Source organism: Megascapheus bottae, chromosome 6, assembly GCF_031878675.1.
Source record: "Megascapheus bottae isolate mThoBot1 chromosome 6, mThoBot2.hap1, whole genome shotgun sequence".
NCBI lineage: Eukaryota > Metazoa > Chordata > Mammalia > Rodentia > Geomyidae > Megascapheus > Megascapheus bottae.
In genome coordinates, this window is record NC_143514.1 from 76,962,305 (window position 1) to 76,978,439 (window position 16,135).

The 16,135-nt window shown below is 40.1% G+C and overlaps 1 protein-coding gene across 6 annotated transcripts in view; it reads right to left on the bottom strand.

Moving 5' to 3' along the window:
* Vps13d (vacuolar protein sorting 13 homolog D) overlaps positions 1 to 16,135 on the bottom strand; it is a 246,715-nt gene that overhangs the window by 152,010 nt on the left and 78,570 nt on the right. For all 6 annotated transcript variants that reach the window (XM_090335790.1, XM_090335789.1, XM_090335788.1 and 3 more), the window contains exons 31-38: positions 15,315 to 15,577; positions 14,080 to 14,213; positions 11,110 to 11,265; positions 9,354 to 9,564; positions 8,814 to 8,888; positions 5,343 to 5,549; positions 2,623 to 2,712; positions 528 to 668 (exon numbers count right to left, since the gene is read on the bottom strand). In XM_090335790.1, the coding sequence (XP_090191916.1) occupies positions 528 to 668; positions 2,623 to 2,712; positions 5,343 to 5,549; positions 8,814 to 8,888; positions 9,354 to 9,564; positions 11,110 to 11,265; positions 14,080 to 14,213; positions 15,315 to 15,577 (1,277 nt within the window). The remainder of the gene's footprint in view (positions 1 to 527; positions 669 to 2,622; positions 2,713 to 5,342; positions 5,550 to 8,813; positions 8,889 to 9,353; positions 9,565 to 11,109; positions 11,266 to 14,079; positions 14,214 to 15,314; positions 15,578 to 16,135) is intronic.

A 16,135-nucleotide genomic window follows, 5' to 3' on the forward strand; every position in this document is an offset into this window, starting at 1 on the left:
AAACAATGGAACCTTCTTGTTCACCATCAAACTCAGGAATGCACATTTAAGAGTCACCACAGGAACTTTCAGAACACAACTCATTAGTCTGGTACCCCTTAGACAAGTCATTTCCAGAGTTAAGTAAGCATGGCATTGATGGGCAACAACATAGGCACCTTGCTTTGCTATCAAGACACATTCAAAACCACACGAGAAAGATCACTCTGTGACTAGCCTGAGAAAAATAAATGTCATCTTGCTTCCAGGGCATTTAGTGACCCAAGAACCAGGGACTGTGAAGAAAAAGTGAAGCAAGCCACTTATGGTTCCCAAGGAGTCTCAACTCTTGGAGACCTGGCATGGGATGCCAACTCTAAAAATGGGGTTGAAAGGATTCCTGAGTCTAAGGTTCACTGGGAAAGAAACAATGATGATTGATGATGCAAGGCATAGAGCCAAGCATTTGCTTACCTAATATAATCTTCTAAACCAAGGAATTGTGTACAGAAAAAAAAACAGCTTGTGACAGGCAACTTTCCACTCACCGATCAGTACAGAAGTGATATTGATATCCAAACGGGGTTTGGCCTTGGCCTCCAGCTTTAGTCGCCGGGGATGGAGACGACTAGCTGCCTGCTGTTGCCAGGATACAGAGCATGGCCATGGCTCAATAAATGGCTCCCAGCCTACAGGAAACAGGAAGTAAGAGATCTGTTCAGCAAATACCAAAGGTTTACAGAGAAACAATATTGACAAGTGCTCAGCAAGAACATACCAAAGCATTCTAGCTCACTTTCTCAAAAAAAGCCCCCCCTCTTGCCAGGTACCAGTGGCTCATGTCTATAATCCTACCTACTCAGGAGGCTGAGATCTGATGATGATTTGAAGCCATCTCAGGCAGGAAAGTCTGTGAGATTCTTATCTCCAATTAACACCTGGAAAAACTAGCGGCACTTTGGCTCAAAGTCGTAGAGTGCCAGCCTTGAGCGGAAAAAGCTCAGAGATAGCACCCAGGCCCTGAGTTCAAGCTCCACGACTGACAAAAAAAAAAAAAGCTCCACTTCTGTCTGCAGATCACCTTACAGATGTCAGCACTATTATAGACATAAGTGGACCAGCATAACTCCCATTATGGTCTCCTCTGTATTACAGAGCAGACAGCCCCTGTTCTTGAGCCACTCAAGTTGGCAAACTTCAGTAGTGATTACATTTGGCTCTTCTGGTAACGCAAACAAATCTATTGATTGAATAAATAGATAAATATGGATTCTCATAAGCTTAACTTTCTCAATGCTTTTCATCTTAAATTATTATATGTACAAAGGAATTTAAACAATTTCTACAGCTTGAAGAAAACACAAAAATTTGTTTATACCAATGATTCCATATAAGAAATAGAAAATTACAAGTTCCCTTGAAGGCCCTAAATGCCATTCCCCCATCTACTTTCTGTAGCCCTCTGCTTCAACCTGTTTAAGTCTGCTAAATGTATCCCACCAAAGGCTTAGGGTTGGAAATAGAGTCCCCAGTGTGGTAAGTGAGAGGTAGGAGGACTGAATTTGAGGTCCTTAGAGCATTTAGGGCATACCCTTAAAAGAGAGTAACAAAATTCTTAAAATAACCCTAAGCTAATTCTTTTAAGAATGAGTTGTTCCAAAAGGTTGAGCCTGGTCCATGTGCTGCTCATGGCTTCCTGTGTCACTGTGTGGTCTCTGAATACCACATGCACCTTTACCATAAAGCCAGTTGTCACAGGCCTTCTCTAGAGGCAAAAAGAAAAAAAGGGAGGGGGGGGGAAAGGGAGAACGGGAGATTTGGACAGACTTCCAGACTCCAATCCCATGAGCTAAATAAGTCTCCTTTCTTTATAAAGTAGCCTATTTCAGGAATTTTGTTTCAGGAATGAATAATAGACTAATATAAGAGGAAAAAAACCTGAAAATGCCTTTCAGTAATACCTAGGTTTCACATTTCTAGAAAAACTTTGCTCCGATCAATTATGTTTTGCTTTAGGGAGTAGTAAAAGAAAGAAAACCAAAACACAGTAATGTTTCCATATCTCTGTTTTGAATCCAATAGATCCAACAGAAAATGAGGAGGTAAGAGATTAAATGTGGTCATGGACATAAAAATTCTCTTGAAATTTAGTCATAATTAATACCAAACAAATTCTTCACCACTAAGCAACATAAAGTTCTAGAATGAACAAATAGCTGGGCTGGTGGCTCACATTTGTAATCCTGGCTTCTCAAAAAGTTAAGATCTGAGACTCTTAGCTCAAAGGCCAGTTTATGTAGAAAATTCCTCAAGATTCTATCTCCCAAATAACCAGTAAATGGTTATTCTGCAGGTATGACTCAAGTGATAGAGCACCAGCCTTGAGCAAGCAAGCTGAGTAAGTACAGGCCTTAGGTTCAAACACCAGTGCTGCCCCAAACTAAAAGAGAACAGTGAAAGCTTCTGTTTTCAGAAAACAGAAAATCTTTGTTCTGTGATTTAAGTATTAATTTGCTTTTAATCTTCTCTGTTTCATCTCACCCTGGCTCTACCTTTTCCTCATATAAAATGTATGTGGCAATGGGCCCAGGCAAACATTTAAATTTATTTTTAAACTCTACAATAACATGTGCTTTATTTTACCTGACAGAGCACGGTTATAATAATCCCCAGAAAGTGTGAAGTGGGCGTAGCCTTCAGGGCTGGTCCTCACATGCTGAAGAAAATTCAGACCTGCAATGAAAGCAAACCTTACTGTAGCAGCAGAGCAGAAGTAACCAAAACTCGTCTTTGTAAGCAGATCACATTCAAGCTAAAACTGAGAGCCCTACAAAAAAAGTATATAAAATTATGTTATTCTGGCCATTGTGCATTTAATCAATTTTAAGTTTTTAAAAAATACTGCATGAGGGGCCAGGAGTTTGGCCTAGTGGTAGAGTGTTTGCCTAGCATGTACAAAGACCCAGGTTCGATTCCTCGGTACCACATACAGAGAAAAAATCTGGAAGTGGTGCTGTGGCTCAAGTGGTAGAGCTCTAGCCTTGAGAAAGCCCAAGGACTGTGCTCAGGCCCTGAGTTCATAGCCCAGGACTGGCAAAAAAAAAAAAATAATAAAAAAAAAAAAAAAAAAATATATATATATATATATATATATATATATATATATATATATATTGTCAAGCATGTGTGAAGGCCTGGCTTCGACTCCCAGAACCACAAAAGAGAAAGAAAAAGCAGAGCTAAAGTCCAGAACTAACTTTGTACACAAGGAAATTGGAAGGTAAAAGTACTGATAGATTTTCACTGCTGTCCTTGACTGCCTCATCCTAACTTCTTACAGGGCCTGCAGGAAGGCCACAGCACTCTACCATGGCTACAAAGTTAGTGGCGGCCCTCCAGAGGAGACACAAAGGGAAGCTCCTAACAGAATTTGTATTTTTAAATTTTTATTTTATCCTCACAAGAGAGACAAATTAGAAGCACTGTTTGTCATCTTTTAAATGTCTTTAGTAACAGACTTCACTATAATACTGGTACATCAAAGGTAAGCAAATGGAGAGCTCAGTTTTATTTAAAGCTATTAATATAAATTTTATCAATGGCAATTTCTATTCTTCTTCAGCTACAGACTACAGGCAAGTAAATAAAAATTTCTAGGAAAATATACAGAATGAAAGACATGTAAAATTATATACCCAGGGTATTTTTTATTTTTGTTTTGCTTTGGGTTTTTTTGCAAGTGCCAGAGCTTGAACTCAGGACCTGAGCACTGTCCTTGGGTTTTCTCAAAGCTAGAGCTCTACCACCTGAGCCACAGCACCACTTTCAGCTTTTTCTATGTATGTGGTACTGGGGAATCAAACCAGGGTCTTGGTGCAAGCACTCAACCACCAGGTCAAACTCCCAGCAATATACCCAAGTTTTATCCATATTAAGTAGAGGAGAGCAAGAATAAATTTTAAAGGGGGACAGGATAATGGCATTTGCTGGGAAGTGGATGAAGCTAGAGCGAATCATGTTGAGTGAAATAAGTCAAGACCAAAGGAACAAAAGGCGCATAGTCTCCTTGATGTGTGGATATTAGATCCAAACAGTACAAGAGCGATGACTCAATATTTGGGTACCCAAGGTTATGGACATGGTCTTGGAGATATAAACCTAACTACAGAGACATAAAAATCTATGATGGGCTATATACTCTATAGACATAATGCTTTATTACATAGATTAATATGTATCTATGACATACAAACCCTCTGTTTAATTTTAATTATGTTCTAAAACCTAAGTGCCAATGATTGTATATAGAGATCATCTTCTTGAATACTTGTTTGTTAAACATGCTATTTGAAATATGATGTAAAAATCAATGTTAATAAATTCTTTAATTAAAAAAAAAATTTTAAAGAGGGGGGGCAGGGACCAGGAGTTTGGTCTAGTGGTAGAGTGCTTGTCCAGCATGCACCAAGATCCAGGTTCGATTCCTCAGTACCACATACATAGAAAAAAAAAGCTGGAAGTGGTGCTGAGGCTCAAGTGGTAGAGCTCTAGCCTTGAGAAATTCCAAGGACAGCATTCAGGCCCTGAACTCAAGCCCAAGACTGTCGAAAAAAAAAAAGGGGGGGGGGGGGGGGCAGAAAGGGATGACATTGTCCAAAATGAAAAACACTCTTTACCTGACTTACATAATTGTAACCTTCTGTACATTACCTTTACAGTAACAACTGTAAAAAATAAAAAATAAAAACTTTTTTTTTTTTTTGCCAGTCTCAAGGTTTGAACTCAGGGCCTGAGCACTGTCCTTGGACTTTCTTTTTTTTTTTTTTTTTTTTTTTTTTTTGCCAGTCCTGGGCTTGAGCTCAGGGCCTGAGCACTGTCCTTGGACTTTCTCAAGGCTAGAGCTCTACCACTTGAGCCTCAGCACCACTTCCGGCTTTTTTCTATGTATGTGGTACCGAGGAATCGAACCCGGGTCTTCATGCATGCTAGGCAAGCACTTTAACCACTAGGCCAAGCTCCCGGCCCCTCCTTGGACTTTCTTAAAGCTAGAGTTCTACCACTTGAGCCACAGCACCATATCTGGCTTTTTTTTTTTTTTTTTTTTATGTAGATGGTACCGAGGAATCGAAACAGGGTCTTTGTGCATGCTAGGTAAGCACTCTACTAGTAGGCCAAACTCCTGGCCCTGTAAAGTTTTTAAGAAGGGGTCAGGTTCGGTAATAAAGCACCTAACCTAACATGTGCAAGGCCCTAGGTTCAATCCCTAGCACCTAAAAATAAATAAAAGTGAAGAAGACAGGCCTAAATAATCCAGCTACCACTGAACTGTTCTCAAGGTGCCTGTGAGCCAGGACAGCACTCACGGGAGAAGGTCAGCTCAGCAAGAGGCACATCACAGTCCATGCAGTCGTCAATGAGGCAGATGCACACATTCTCCGCTTTGATCTCCACTCCAGATATACGTGGGGCAGCCACAGCTCCCAGACTATCTCGGCTGCTGGAGGTCAGGGAAAGAGACTTCAGAGGCTCCGCATTCTTGAATAACCAACTTGCTGCCTTTTTTAACTGACCTTCAAAGAAATTAGAAGATGAACAATTTTATCAATTCCACAGCTACCCTGGCAACTCACAGATAAAACAGAGAAACCAAGTTTTGTAGGGACCTATTGGGCAACCCAGGACAGCTTTGATCCCAGAGATATTCTTAAGATTTAAGAAGGAGGGCTTAAGACCAAATGGGTCTATAATCCTACCTACTCAAGAGGCTAAGAGCTAAGGATCATGGTCCAAAGCAAGCCTGAACAAGAAAGTCCAAGACTCTCACTTCCAATAAACTTACTCAGAAAAAGCTGTAAGTGGTGCTGTGGCTCAAGTGGCAGAGCACTAGCCTTGAGCACAAAGAGGTTCAGGAACAGAGCCCAGACCCTGAGTTCAAGCCCCAGGGCTGGCAAAAAAAAAAAAGGGGGGGTGGGGGTAAAGAGAGAGGGGGAGGGGGAGAGAGAAAGAGAAAGGGAGAGAGGGGGAGGGAGAAAGAGAAGGAGGAAGAGAGATGGAGGGAAAGAGAGGGGGAGAGAGAGGGGAGAGAGGGAGAGAGGGAGAGAGGGAGAGAGGGAGAGAGGGAGAGAGAGGGAGAGAGAGGGAGAGAGAGGGAGAGAGAGGGAGAGAGAGGGAGAGAGAGGGAGAGAGAGGGAGAGAGAGGGAGAGAGAGGAAGAGAGGGAGAGAAAGACCAGTATGATACTAGGAATAGAACAGGGAAAGCAGGAAATGGGAAAGGAAAGGAAAAGAGGGGAAGAAGAACAGGAAGGAAAAGGAAGACATAGTATAGTACAGTGTAAGTGGTTATAGGCATGGTTATGGAGCAGGTAGCCTAGTTCTAAATCGTAGTTTTTGAACTTAAGTTGTTGGGTTGGGAGAGTTGCTTTTTTTTTTAATCTGTGTCCATGGCACTTACAGGACTGATATGAATAGGAAACAAACAAGTTCCTGTCCAGTTCTCAGCCTAAAGCCTGGAATGTAATAAAGGCTCTTTTGAACAGTGGCTATTATAGCTTTTACTATTAATGGAACTAGTAAGTAGCTAAGTTTAAAAAAAAACAAAAAACAGAAATCCTAAAAACTCATTAGAACTTACAAAAATAATAAGCCGGGTGGGGTGCCTCACACCTGTAATCCTAGCTACTCAGGAGGTTAGCCTTGTCACTAAAGTCCTAAGACTCTTATCTCCAATTAAATTCTAGAAAACCAGAAGTGGCGCTGAGCTCCAGGTATAGGGCAGTAACCTTGAGCTGAAGAGCTCAGGGACAATGCCCAGGCCCAAGGGTAAGGCAGAAGTCTTGAGTTAAAGAGCTCAGGGGACAGCACCCAGGCCTAGGGTTCAAGCCCCACGACTGACCAAAAAAATAAAAATTAGAATAAAAATGGTAATAACAATAATAAATAAAAGTCTACTGGGAGACTGGGTGCCAGTAGCTCATGCCTGTAATCCTAGCTACAGGCAGGAAAGTCTGACACTTTTATCTCCAATAAACTGGCAAAAAGCCAGAAATGAAGTGGTGGCTCAAGTAGTTGAGCAAAAAAAGCTCAGGGATAGTGTTCAGGCTTTGATTTTAAGTCCCAGAACCAATACAAAACAAAACTTTTAATTATTAAAGAAAAAGTAAACAGCAAAGGAAAAATAGACATTAAGAGGTATAGAATTGGGGCCTGGAATGTGGCCTAGTAGTAGAGTACTTGCCAAGCATGCACAAAGCCCTGGGTTCAATTTCTTGATGCCACATACATAGAAAAAGCCGGAAGTGGTACTATGGGTCAAGTGGGTAGAGTGCTAGCTTTGAGAAAGCTCAAGTTTAGTGCCCAGGCCCTGAGTGCAAGCTCCAGGAATGACCCCTCCCCCCCCAAAAAAAACAAGTATAAAATTAATTTATCCAAAAAGCAATGGTGACTATGTAAAAAGGAACAAGATAGGAAGTGGCACTGTGGCTCAAAGGGTAGAGCATTAGCCTTGAGCTGAAGAACTCAAGGACAATGCTGGGGACCCAGAGTTCAAGTCCCACGACCAACAAAGAAAAAAAGAAAAAAAAAGAACAAGATAACTAGTCTACCCTAATTTTTTTTTCAGGACAAAAAACGTGATGGTTGATACAAACCTTTAGGTAAAGAGACAAACCCTTTCTTTCTTTCTTTCTTTCTTTCTTTCTTTCTTTCTTTCTTTCTTTCTTTCTTGGGTTGGTCGTGGGACTTGAACTCTGGGCCTGGGCACTGTCCCTGAGCTCTTCAGCTCAAGGCTAACATCCTACCTGTTGAGCCATAGCACCACTTCCAAGAGACAACAACCATTTCTACACAACAGGCTGGAATGTAACCTAGATATAATCTTTCTAGAAAGCCTTTTGTCAGTGAAAAATCTGAAAATGTTTTTTTCATTCTTTAACCTAATATTTATAACATTAAGTCCTTCCCTAAGAAAATACTCCAAAATGTAGACACAAGTTCACACCAAAAAAGAAAATAATATTGTGTATATAATATTGAAAGAATATGAAACAAGTGGGCTGGGGGAATGGCACAGTGGTAGAAAGCCTGCCTAGCATGCATGAGGCCTGGGTTCATTGCCCAGCAAGAAAAGGGAAAAAAGTGAACAATGGTTAAAATTATCATCCATAAAGTCATTATAAAAAAGAATAGTGGCCAGGTGCGGTGGCTCACACCTGTAATCCTAGCTACTCAGGAGGCTGAGATCTGAGGATTGAGGTTCAAAGCCAGTCCAGGCACTAAAGACTTTGAGACTCTCATTTCCAATTAACCACTAGAAAACCAGAAATGATGGCTCCAGGGGTGGGGTGGTAGCCTAGAACTGAAGAGCTCAGAGACAACGCCCAGGCCCAGGGATAGGGCAGTAGCATTGAGCTGAAGAGCTCAGGGATAGCGTCCAGGAGAGTTCAAGCCCCACTGACTGACCAAAAAAAATAGTGTTTATAAGTAATTTCAGTGTGCTGATACAGTATTAAGTATGTCATGATAAAAATATAATTTCATAAAGAATTATTTAAAAGGCACTCAAATTATACTTACAAAATCAGTCTCTGCTACCCAGTGAACCTAAAACCACAAGATTACGAAACCCTTTACTGCAGTGCAATCTCCAGCTAACTAAGCGCTGACCCTGTGACATCTGCAGTCCGAGGTACAACAGCAGAATTCAGCACAGATTTGTCCCTTTTTCACTGTTTTATGAATGGAAGACTTGCTCTTGGTATGGGAACAGAGGAGGGTGTGGAAGGAAGTATACTGACAAGATAAAACAACAGCTAAAGGGAAAACAGTGTCAAATTACCTTGGCATACCAAAAGGGCCTTGCGGCAATCATCCATGCTGAAGCCCAGCTCCTGAAGTCTAGCCAGCTGTAACTCTAGGAAATAATTTTATGTAAATTAATCAATAGTCCAATGTAGGAATAAAAGAAATTCAGAGGTGCTGAGTAAAGCACTCATTTCTCAAGGCTCCAACACAGTCCTCCATCAGGCACGAACATCTGGAGTTTCATTTCCTCATGGTGACTATGGTTTTAAAAGCTTAAACCTAAAATGTAGTACTATTAAAATAACTTTGGAGGGAAATTCTCAAAGTTTAAAACTAACCTTGGGAAATTACTTAAGTCTGAAAGAAATCATAAGAGAAAATATTTAAACAGCATTTACAATGTTATGTTTGTTTCTTAATTTAAAAATATATATCAGTCATATTTATGATTTACAATTTTAATTAAAGAAATAATTTGACTCTGAAACATTTGATTATACTAAATAAAATCTAAAAACCTAAAAAGCAGCGGGATTGGGGAAACTGAGAGGCTTACAACTAATTGGCCACGTACCCAAGACAGGATCTAAGGTGTGTCTTCTCCCTTCTCTGGCTTCCTCTGCACCTCGAGAAGTTCCTGAAGGGTAACTGCTAACAGAGTCGGCTTCCAAGACTGAGGAGTCTGGCACTGCTGCACTTGCTTGCTCTGGGATAGATTTTGCAATAGCCAGAAACAGCTGGACATCATTATAGGACAGCCTGATGTCCAGGGCTTGTAACTGGATCTAGCAAAATACAAAAAGTTTTCATTTTTTAATTACATCTTGTTCTGCAAGCACACCTCATACAGACATAATTCTTATTTCAAGTTCTAAACATCTAGCAGATACAAAGATCAAGTCAGGTGCCAGTAGCTCATGCCTATAAACCTAGCTACTCAGGATGTTGATATCTGAAGATAGAGGTTCAAAACTAGCCCAGGCGTGTAAGTCTGTGAGACTCTTTATCTCCAACTAACCAAAGTGGTAGGTACAGTGCTAGCCTTGTGCAGAAGAGCTCAAAGAGAGCACCCAGGCCTAGAGTTCAAGCCCAAGACCAAAATAAATAAATAAATAAAAGATTACAAAGATCACCAGGCACAGGTGGCTCACACCTGTAACCCTAGCTACTCAGGAGGTTGGGATCTGAGGATTTCGATTTGAAGCCAGCCTGGGGCAGGAAAGTCTGTGACACTCTTATCTCCATTAAAAAATGTAGAGCTGTGGCTTAGTGGTAGAGCATTAGCCTTGAGCAAAAAAACTCAGGGACAATGCCCTAGGACCAGCACAAAAAAAAAAAAAAAAAAAAAGGAAGGGTGGGGATTACAAAGATCTTGAAGTTAAACAAATAATCATTAGGTTAGATATCTCAACTGTAAGATAAAATGCGCAAAAACTGTACCAAATTTTAAAATACTAAGTTAAGATAATGATTGGAGCAATTACTGCTACTGCAGGCTATTTCCCTACTTTAGTCACTAAAGCACAGGATCATCGAATGAACAACTCCAAGAAAAACAAGACTACTTACTGGCAACTTTTTGTTATTCTATCCTTCATGGACCTATTTAATTTTTTAAATCTCTGAAATCTCTAAAATGAACTAACCCCAAAACTTGATGTCTTTTTACTTTACACACAAGCTTGTATGACCAAGTTTGCTACTAATACTTTCTGACATTCATTCTTCCTCAAAAACAAGGAACACAACTCCCCAGACCCTGTGAGCAGGTGACTTTGGACTTGAATCATGACTCAGTCACTTACTTTTCATGAGATGCCACTAAGATTGAAAATCAACATGACTTTTCGCTTTTAATCTCCTGTGATTCAAAGACACTAAGTATATCTCTTCCCCACCCCACCCCCAACCAGAGAAACAGAAACACATTTTAAAGCCTCCTCTGCTTGGCTTCACCTCTGATCTTCCTCACCTCCCCAAACACCTCTCCATTCTTCCTTTGATTTCACTCTGACTTGGCTTTTTGACTTGGGAATGCTCTCCCTCTCCTCTCTGCTAATCTACCTCTGCATCCTACCCTTCAGCTGAACTTCTCTGACCCTGTGCACCACCCACAAGGAATATTCCGAGTTTAAGTTCTACTTCCTATAAACTTGCATAGAACTTCAAGATGACAGCAAGCAATTAAAAGGTCTTTTATCTTCCCCAAGATTCCAAGATCCTAGACAATATGCTATTTATTTTTTATCTGCTTCAGTAACTAAAATGGTGCTAGGCTGTGAATAAGCAAGGATAGCTTACTCAAGAGGTGTTTTTTTTTTCTTCATTACCTCTAGGACAGGTGGGAAATCCTCACTATTGAAGGCATCCATCAATCCAGAACTGTTCTGATAAGAAGAATTCCCCACCAGCTCCACTTGGATTTGTACTGGATCAATGATTGAAAGAGCCGTATCCTGTTCATTCCCTAATCGGCATGAGAACACCTAGGCAATGAAATGCAATACAGTGAGGATTACTATTTGACTTAGAAAAGGTCCCAACTACCAACATAAAAGGACAACCTCAGGAGCATTGTGTTATTGTCAGGTGCATCACAACTGTTTGCAGATCCCTGTGAGGACACAGACACTCCCACTCATTGCTGGGAGCATGGACAAAGTTCACCAGAGAAAAGGGCAGTTGTCAACACATCCAAACAACATCAAAGACCACACACTCTTTAACCCAATCATCCCACTTCTCTAGTAACTGAGGAAATAATGCAAAAGAGAGAACATTTCATAAAAACATTTTTTATAGTTAAAAAAATAAGCAACTGGGATTATATCAAATCTTCTCAATGGAGTACTGTCACCATTTAACAATGGAAAGTAGTGGCTACCAGGCCAGGTTCCTACCAGAGCTCAGGTCCCACTGTCTTCCCCAACTACTGTGCTTCCCATAGTAGATTGAGGTTTTATGTGTAACAGTAAAAGGCCTGGTTTTGGCTAAGGTTAGCCAATGAACAATTCTTCAAATGTTTCTCACATATTTTTCTGGTTTGATTTCTTACACACACACACACTTTTAATCAATACTGAGTATATTTTTTCAGGTTGATCAGCAAGTTACATAAAGGTGTGTTGGTATGTACATTACTCTGTTCTCATTTGAGCTGAAAGAAATATGATGTACAATGGGCATTGAGTAAGGATCAAGTTGTCTTCTAAACATTTTAATGTGTATTCATTCATATTAATCTCATGGTGAGTTCAAAGCTCACTGTTTTAGTTTTTTAGAGAGATAAGTCTCACCCTGTAGCCTAGGCTAGCCTGGAATACTTGATCCTTCAGCCTTAGCTTCTTCAGTGCTAGGATACACCCATATACTACCATGCCAGGCCACAAAGTTTTTTTAAACATGATCACATCTGATTGTAGATTCTTTATTCTGTTTTGCTAATCAATAAAGTAGATAAAAAATAAAAAGATCATGTGAAATATAGGAAGAGAGTTACAATACAGATTATGTGAATATACAGCCTAGCCAAAATAATATTGCTTAGTAAGATATGGGTGGCACATTCCTATGATCCTAACATTGAGGAGATTAAGGTGAAAGGATCTTATGTTTGAGGCCAACTTGGGGTATATGGTGAGTCACAGATCAGCCTGGGCTACACAGTAAGACGCTGTCTCAAAAAAATTATAATATTCATTATTAATTATTATCATTATTATAGTATGACTTTCCTTTAAGGAAAAAAACACAGCAAAATTTTTATACTTCCTAATTTTGTAATTAAAAATATATTCATTATTAAAGCTGAATGAAAGGCACACAGGGTCCATCACATTATCTTGTGTACTTTGTCTAAGCCCTGAAATGTTCCAGCATGACAAAATAACAAATAATTTCACTAGTGAGCAGACAGAAGGAAGTGAGAAAGGGGGTCCATCCCAGGACCAGAGTAAACTATGTGTTGAGAGAAGAACAGGTGAAAGAAAAAAGGCCCCAAGCTTGATCAAAAACAAGTGACACCAATGTTGTTTGCCACATTCAAAACTAACACATTGTACTTTATAAATTCTGTCCTATGACCTATCAAAGAGACCTCAGAATTCCACTCCAACTGTGCCGCCAAAATAACAAGACTGAAAGAATTCCCAAGAATCTCAAATATTTTGCCATGTAGTTTTTCTAAGACTTCGGAACAGCAAAGTTTCATTTTCCTTTTTCCTTCAGGGGCTTCTGTTACACAAAACCCAACTGTATCTGACAGTTCATTAATCAATCACCAAGATTTCCAGTCAAAGCTGGCACTGTGGTGGCCTGGTCAGCAGATGAATTGCTATTTCACACTGCCCCAGCATGTAGTTCCTTGCTCCTTAACTAAGATTTCTTTCCAGTACAGAAACAAGTGGTCAAGAAATAAAATCTCCACATTTTATTCTGCCATTTTTGCTATATTCAGCCTCTGAGCAATACCAATGGAGAAAAGAAGACACAAAATAATCGGTGATAGGGCTAGGAATGTGAATCAGAGTACATTATTTGCCTACTGTGATCACCAACACAGCAGGAAAAACAAAAACAAAACAATAAAAACAATAAGAAAAATCCAATCATAAAGGGAAAAGAACCCCAGAGCCAGTATACACAGTGTAATAACAGGAATATTAGCTGGGATCAGATACTTAAGAATATGCAAGAGACATGATCTGCCATGTTTCCCCTCACCTCCACAAGAAAGGGTAGTTCTTGTTCAATATCACATAAAGAAATGTCCAGATTACAAAAGATACCCTGCTACAAATTATCTCCTTAAAGATATCCTATCACTACCCTTCAGGTCATACATGGCTCTCTAGTTGCTCTTTTATAGATCAGAAATCCTGGAATAGAATATATAACATGCTTAGCAGCTATTCTAAACAGGTTTGCCTCCACTACTGCCAAGTACAGCTGGCTCTTCACAGGACTGGGCTTGGTGTGAGGAAAGGAGATAGGGGCAATGAGGATCACAGTCTTTCCTGCACAGACTCACCAGGGAGGAAACCTGAACTAGACATTCAACACAGGGCCTGACAGGAATAGGGACTAGAATGGTGTCCTTTAATTCCTGAGGAAGGGAGGCAGTATAGCCCCTCTGCATGTTCACAGTGGAGTAATCTAGTAGAGGTGACAAGAAAGGGAAGGTTAGAGGGAGGGGTCCTCTCACTCTATAAATTGTAAGAGATGAGGAAGCAAAATTTTTTCCAGATGCTTCTCTCTTGAGTCTAGCAGATAGTGTTGTGACCAACACACAGACTGCTTACCTCAATGCCAAACAAGCTTCCTGAAAAGGGGCGGTCAATGAAGCGGGGCTTGTAGGTGAGCACTGTGGTGCCTTTCAGAATAATGGCGTTGGTATCAAAGCAGGACACATCTTCAACCACCACAAACTCAGTACCTGGAAAGGACAACATGGTCAGTCAAGGTCAAGCTAGAAGACTGAAAATAGCAGGCAGCCAAAAGGAAGGAGCATAAAATCACCACATGAGAACACTGACCAGACAGAGACTTGGTCTCCAGATAGCTGCCTACATTCTGCTCACTATCATTTTGTACAAACCTGTTTCTGGTCAGGTGCAATTGAGCCATCAGAGCACTATCCTGGCAGGAAAGACTGAGATGCAGTTTCCCTTGTTAGCATATACATTTAAGATAGAGGGATAACTGCATTTTCCTGGGAGGCCTAACAGATACATTACCAAAAGATGGTTTAAAACTTTAGGTAACAGACTCAGATAACAACCATTGGTCAGGCTGTCTAAGGCACTACAATAGCTTCTCTATAAGTGATGTAGACCCAAATGAAGTAAGAATGTAGTAATAAGATTTTTTAACATTAGTAGTACAACCCACTTTCAACTCATTTGTAGAGCAGAAAGGTCAAACTCTCAATTACAATGTTTTTACCAAAACTCTATGTATGGGCCAAGCTTTTATAACTGAATCCATTTAAAATGTATCCTGTTAACCAGTTTCATGAGAACAACTAGGGAGTAGGTAGAGGATATCACAAATCTAATAGTAAACAGCTAAACACATAGAAATGTTCCAGAAGAGCCTAATTATTAGTAAAAGCCATAGTACACTCTTCTAAAGGAAAATATCTCTTTTGGTAAGAATAGTTCATTCCCTTTTTACCTTCAAAACTAAGATTTTTCACATACTAAAATTGTAAGGCACATCTGTGGGGGTCTTGAAGATTAAACTAAAAAATTAAACCAGATTTTATATTAGGAAAAATTATCCTTGGCCAAGGAGCTGCTCAGACTGGATAATTGCACCAGGGAGGTGGAGGGGATAAGACACGCCCACAGCCTTCGATGGGTCTTGCTGCCCATGTCTGAAAATGGAGATCAAGAATCTTGACACTTGTGGGTCTGTAAAAGATGCATATGAGTGAGTCCTCTCATCCAGAAGTAAGAGGAACCAAGAAACCATCCTGTAAAACAAGCATGGAGCTAACATCCAAGCTAAGCATTCTTGTATGACAGATAATCACCTGTTACATTAACCTTGACCTCCAGGTGCCTTTCATTGGACACAGGAAGGGAAGACCGCTTAGTAACCACTCCACTTTTAACAGTTTTGGGAACTACAACAGATTCGCTGCTAGAGTTTCGATGCCGAAAAGGAGTAACATTTTGTTTCTTAATGTCACTGGGAGTGTAGAGAAAATCATGGACCAACAACAGCCAGTCAAATATGAGAAAAACACGGAGGTTGTTGAGAACTACTGTGAAACAGGAAGAATCCTTTGTTGATCTAAAAGAAAGAAGAGGGAGAGAAATAAAAATCAGAAGTTTAATACTTGAACAGTCTGCAAATGCATTACTCAGTTTGAGCAGGCAATATTCCAAGGTGTTGTAGGTTTGGGGCTTGTTTCCTTTTCTTTTTTTTAAGGCAGGTTATCTCAGGCTAATCTCCAACTCCTGGGCTCAAGCAATCCTCCTGCCTCAGGTGGGACTATAAACACATATCACCATGCCTGCCTTTATTCCAGTATTTCTTATGCTGACAGTCCAAGCACCAATAAACTCTGAACACTAGTTTAAAAACACATAGAGGAGTCTACTGTCATTTCCTACATGGGAAATGTTTTTCTCTTTTTGCCTTCATCTCCTCAATTTATCTTTTATTCCTAAAATAAATCCTTGCTAAATTTCTAAAAACCCACACAGGTAGTATATGCCTTCTTGAAGTTAACATTTTTTTTAATCAAGAGGTATACTAGAAGAAAGAAGTCCAGCATAGGCCAGAGATTTCAACTAACATGACTGCCAGAAGAGACACACCTGGCAGTGTCTGCAGACATTTCTGAGT